Source organism: Chiloscyllium plagiosum, chromosome 25 (assembly GCF_004010195.1).
Source record: "Chiloscyllium plagiosum isolate BGI_BamShark_2017 chromosome 25, ASM401019v2, whole genome shotgun sequence".
In the NCBI taxonomy this organism is placed as follows: Eukaryota; Metazoa; Chordata; class Chondrichthyes; order Orectolobiformes; family Hemiscylliidae; genus Chiloscyllium; species Chiloscyllium plagiosum.
The window spans coordinates 22962342-22968334 of NC_057734.1; the positions used below are offsets into that span (position 1 = coordinate 22962342).

Here is a 5993-nt window from a genome sequence, read left to right on the forward strand (position 1 = left end):
TCCACACAGTCAGTTGCCTGAGACGGGAATTGAACCCAGGTCTCTGGCGCTGTGAGGCAGCAGTGCTAACCACTATGCCACCGTGCCGCCCCAATCTTGATATTTAAGAGTTTCTGACCAACTGTAAAAAAGAAACAAGACCCCAACGACCCCTTCCCTTCACCCTGTTCACAGGGGTGAACTGCAAAATCCCATTCCAATACCTAATTAAGATCATCTAACAACTGGACAGGCCACACAAAAATCCAGGGCCTTCTGGAAATGTGCTGTACTGACTGCCAGAACTTGCCTTGTGCTTGAATTAAAACAAAAAGATGACTAAGCACATGAAGCCAAGTAAAATAACAAAACTCAGGTTTCGACATTTTAACAAAAGGGAGATTGTAGAACTCACGGCAGTTTATGAGCATTACTTGACACGCCCATGAGACCATTTAATACTGTACAAGACAGATAGGTCTACTTTAAGATGTTTAAATCAGGGCACATAAGCTAATGATTAACAGCACCCATTATCAATTTCTTTAAACTGTCAAATCTGTTGTAGTCGTTGTGCCCTTGTGTTTGAAATGTAAAAACAGCCTGCCACAACACATAAAGCCACGGCTTGAGTTCCTGAGAACTAATGATCTCAAAGTAAACAGAATAAAAAGGGTCAGTTCGCAGCTGGTTTCCTACTCTCCATCTAAACTGAGTGTCAGACATTGAAATAAAGAGTTTCTGAATTCTTAAAAAGAATAACAAGCCTACAGAAGAACGGCCCGTTGGGCTGGTGTGGTTTTAAACACATTCCCCGGAGGGGTTGGTCAGTGTCCGAGCGCCGTTACCTGGTCTTGTCCCGCAAGAAGACGAGTTTGATGAGTCCGTGGGTGTACCGCTCCAGGCCGGCTTTGCTCAGGCTGGTCACCCTGAGCCGGTGCTCCAAAATGTGAAGGTCCATCCTTTACTTATAATACCCGCCTCCCCCTCGGAGACACACACTTTCCCAAGCTCCCTCCCTCCCCAGTCTCTTTCTTTCCCTCAGAATCGCCCTCCTTCCCCCACTCGTAAATGCAATTTTTTTTCTTTCTCTCTCCCTCTCTCACATTATTGTTTTGGTTCTTTTTCCCTGCCTGTGTGTGTATCTTTCTCTCCTCCTCCCCTCATACACAGACACACTGTCAAGTCGAGTACAATATCCAACGGTGCCCAGTGAATCGCCTTTGTCAATGTACAATACACTCTGAGGGAGAAGGAAACACTCTGCTAACTGCCAGCGCTGGTACATTAGGGCCCGTTGTTCTGGGCCCTGCCTCCCTCTTACCATTTAAACAGGCAACACTTCAGTGCCACAGTGACTTCTGTTTGAATATTCACAGGCCCTTTTAACATTCTTCTTTGTTTCGCAGTGAGAAAATCAGGGCGCACAACTGCCTTGGTCTTTTGAAAATCACACGACGCGATGTAGAGAACCGAATATCTTCGATTCTGTCAGATTGGAAAGGAGTTCAGCTCATTGGGAAATTAACCCGCCGTCTTTTCTACCTGAAAGCGGACAGAGTTAAGATGTGAGGATGACATGGGCCCTCCAAGCGAACATGCATGCGCTTTTCCTCCTTTAATATTTCTCAGCACTTAAAGATCACTCTAATGGTGTTGACAACTTCGTTTTTCCTGAGGACTCAGTTTTGCCAACGTCAAAAATTGCATTCAGAACGTGCCGACAGTACATAGGAAAGTTTCTCGCCTGCCAATCGTCTCGGGCAGTGAGATAGAATTGCAGAATTTCTGGGCATATTTTCAGATTGCAGGCACCACTAAGGGTTACCAATCCAAATACTGTACAGTGTACAAGACACAACCATCACCAACCCTGGGCATGTCATGTCACATCAGCAGAACAAACTCACCACTCTGTCATAAAATATGGATGAAGTTGCCCTGGGAGTCCTTGTTAAAAATCACACAACACCAGGTTATAGTCCAACAGGTTTATTTGGAGGCATTAGCTTTCAAGGTGCTGCCTCAAAATCTAGTGGCTTCCAAATAAACCTGTTGGACTATAACCTGGTGTTGTGTGATTTTTAACTTTGTCCACCCCAGTCCAACACCATCACCTCCAAATCTGGGAGTCCTTAACATTGATTCCAGATCTCATGAAGTCTGGTGGCATCAGGTAAAACATGGGCATTTAAATCTCCTGTTGATGACCAGCTAGCACCCCCTGCCATGTAGGACTACAGATGCTGGAAAGTCAGAGTAGATAAACTGTGGAGCTAGAAAAAGCACAGCAGGTCATGCAGCATCAGAAAAGCAGGAGTGTCAGGGTTTCAGGCAGGAACCTTCACCAGTCCTGATCAAGGGTCCTGCCCGAAACATTGATTCTCTTGCTCTTCTGATGCTGTTTGATCTGCTGTGCTTTTTCTAGCTCCACATCTTATTGCCCCTCACTCTCTTCCCCTCCCTCCTCCATTGAAGAATTAACATGCCTCCATGTTAACCACCATTTGGAGGAAGGCACTGAGGCAACAAAGGCACAGAATGTACTTCTTGGTGGGGGACATCATTGAGCATCACCGAGAATGGCTCAACAGGATCACTGAATGAGCTGGCCAAGTCCTAAAGGACTTAGATGCTTCACTTGGTCTGTAGCAAGGGGTGAGGGAATCAATTAAAGGGAAATCTTACTTGACCTCATCCCAATCTAACTGTTGCAGGTGTGTCCATGACAGTATGGATAGAAGTGACCACTTCACAGTCCCTGTGGAGGCAAAGTCTCCTCTTCACATTGAGGACACCCTCCATTCTGTTGTTTGCGACTGTGTTAAATAGAGACAAAAAATACTGCAGGTGCTGGAACCCAAAGTAGACAAGCAAGAGGCTGGAAGAACACAGCAAGCCAGGCAGCATCAGGAGGTGGAGAAATCGACGTTTCATTTTCCTGAAGAAGTTATACCCGGAACATGGAATTCTCCACTTCCTGATGCTGCCTGGAGTGTTGTGCTCTTCCAGCCTCTGCTGTGTTAAATAGGACAGACTTCAAATAGCTCTAACAACTCTAGACTGGGCAACCATGAGGCACTATGCGCCATCAACAGCAGCAGATTTGTTGGATCGAAGGGCCTGTTTTTCTGCTGTATGACTATTGGATTGAGCATGGATTTACTAGGGAAGGACAACAAATGCTGGCCCAACCAGTGGTGCCCACATCCCATGATTGAATAATGGATGGTTGTGATTATTGGATGTCAATTATCTGAGTCTCAGGAAATCACTGCAAGGCTTCTTCAACTATAGTGGGTCCAAACATCTTTAGCCTTTTTTATCGACAATCTTCCTTCAGTCATAAGGTCAGAACTGGGGATGTTTGCTGATGATTGCACAGTGTTCGGCACCATTCTCAAGTCCTTGAATACTGATACAATCCATGTCAACATGCAACAAGTCCTGGACTACATCCAGGTTTGGACTGATAAGTGGCAAATACCATTTGTGTCATACAAGTGCCAGGCAATAACTATCTACCCTTAACATTCAATAGCCTTATCCCATCATCCATCCTGGGGTTACCATTGTTCAGAAGTTCAATGAGAGTGGTGGATGCTGGTACAATTGCAACATTTAAGAGGCATCTGGATGGGTATATGAATAGGAAGGGTTTGGAGGGATATGGGCCGGGTGCAGGCAGGTGGGACTAGATTGGGTTGGGAAATCTGTCAGCATGGATGGGTTGGACCGAAGGGTCTGTTTCCATGCTGTACATCTCTATGACTCTATATAAATACTACAGCTACGACAGCAAGTAAATGGCTTCTGATTCTTCAGTGGGTAACTCACCTTCTGAGGTTAGATCCTTAGAGTTTAGAAAAATAAGAGGCTTCTTGATTGAAACATATGAGCAGTTGAGGGGCCTTGACAGGATCTATGTGGGAAGGGTGTTTTCATTTGAGGAAGAATCTAGAACTAGGGACCACAGTTTAAAAATAAAGAATCGCCCATTTAAGACAAAGATTATGAGAATTTCTTTTCTCACAGAGGGTCATAAATCTTCAGACTGTGTTCCTCAAAAGGCAGAGTCTTTGAATATTTTTAAGGCAGAGGTAGACAGTTTCCTGATACACAAAGAGGTGTAATATTATTGGAGATAGGTGGGAATGTGAAGTAATCAGGTCAGCCACGAATAGGAGAGCAGGCTCGATGGGCTAAGTGGCCAATTCATTCCTCAAACGTACCTGCTCATGTGTATGTAGGCCACTGCTGCAAATCACAAAAATCATAGAACTATTTCAAACAGTGTTTTACACAATTTATTTGAACAGAGAATTACTAGTTATCTAAATATTGCAGAATGGGGAAATGACTGTTTGATCAACAGTCAAGATTAATCTAATTAGAAAACAAAGATAATTTGTTAGCCGAGCATCATAAGGCACTAGAACAATTAATGTGTAGAGTAACTGGAAAATGCTGCATGGGCACAGTATAGTCAGAGGTCATGAGATGAAACATCCAATGACAATACTGGCACCACTGGGGTCTTGTGATAGAGGCTATAACCCCTGTAGAGGCCCCAACTGATGATGTCAGCTACATTGCATAGGGCCTACATAACTGTATTTCACCAGGGGAGGTTTTGTGGTAGTATCACTGCCTTTGAACTAGATGCGTCAGTTTCAAGAAACACTGTAGAACTTGGCCAAGTGGAGGCAATGATAAGACCAAACAGTTTATATCTCAATCTGCAGAATTGAAGCTAATAATTTTGTGACAAAATGGTTGGAACGATTTGATCAATTGGTTTTAAGGAACCTGATTTTTGTGAATAGAAATCTGAAGAAAAATGGAGTTCAATGTTTGCTTGGTTTTCTGGTAAGATGTCTTCCAATATGTCTTAAAGCATGTGATTTTCCTGGTCAACAAGAGCTGCAGTGCAATGAATTCTAATTCATGGCAAGTATCTAACATGCTTCAAAGGTCTACTAGAAGAAATGACTAGAAGAAATGCTGCAAGAAAGGAGCATTAAATCACTTACATTCAAGAGGAGATTCACATGCAAGAGCTAATATCCTGCTTTCCTGTTTCAGGATGACCTGAATAATTGTGCCAATTATTTATATGGAACTCCCTTACTCTCTTGAAAAACTCAAGAAAAATTAAGCAAACTGACATTTTTGCACCAAAATTATTACCTAAAAAGCAGGAAGCTAGGCAGCAGAGTGTAACACAAATTCACTGACTGAATGTTAGCAGACATGCCTTTGCAGTTTTAATACAGCCGTTCTGTCTTTTCAAATTTGAGTCTTTTGAAGATGAACATCTCTGTCTCTTTCTAACTCTGTGGAGAACAGATCTCAAACACTCAGCTTGTGTCTGAAATGCACCAAACTGCCTTTCAGAACAGTGACCAATGCCTAGCTCTGATTGAATTAATTTTAAAGAAATTTACAGTGTTTATATTATGTCACACCTTTCAAAAGGTGTCACACCTTTCAAAAGATGTCACACCTGGAATTTAGTCTCAAAAGAACCACCTTAAAAATCACAGCTCCAAAGTGTTATAGTTATAAGAAATAAAACAATAAATGGCCACTTATTATAGATCAAAAATGATTTAGCTGTCAGTGAATTACAAAACTAGCTTATGATACCAAAGAGAAATAAGCAGCTAGCAGAAAACCAAACAACCAATGAACTCAATTTTTTTTCAAATTTCTAATCAAAAACATCAGATTCCTTAAAATCAATTATCAAATGGCTCCAATCATTTCCTCACAATATTATCAGCTTCAATTTTCCAGGTTCACTGATATCAGTTACATCATTAAAATAACATTAGCTTTAAAATAAGTTACATCATTTTAGATGAAATCAACAAACTTGGTTATTTAATGGTAGAAATTTCTATCTGCCTCTTATGTCTCAAACCTTTGTTTTTAAGTTCAATATTTAATTAAGCCTTCATAATGGAGATTTCAGCTGGTGTTATCAAATGTTGTTTATGTCTCTCCCTGAG

General features: G+C 42.0%; 1 protein-coding gene across 2 annotated transcripts in view; it reads right to left on the reverse strand.

The window, feature by feature from the left end:
• LOC122562637 (cytosolic arginine sensor for mTORC1 subunit 2-like) overlaps positions 1-1285 on the reverse strand; it is a 54709-nt gene extending 53424 nt beyond the window's left edge. Inside the window, exon 1 of one of the 2 annotated variants that reach the window (XM_043715654.1) lies at positions 828-1284. In XM_043715654.1, coding sequence (XP_043571589.1) covers positions 828-940 — 113 coding nt within the window. In that variant the 5' untranslated portion in view covers positions 941-1284. Of the gene's footprint in view, positions 1-827 lie in introns of both variants that reach the window. The other variant, XM_043715653.1, reaches the window with a different exon arrangement.
• Positions 1286-5993: the final 4708 nt, after the last annotated feature.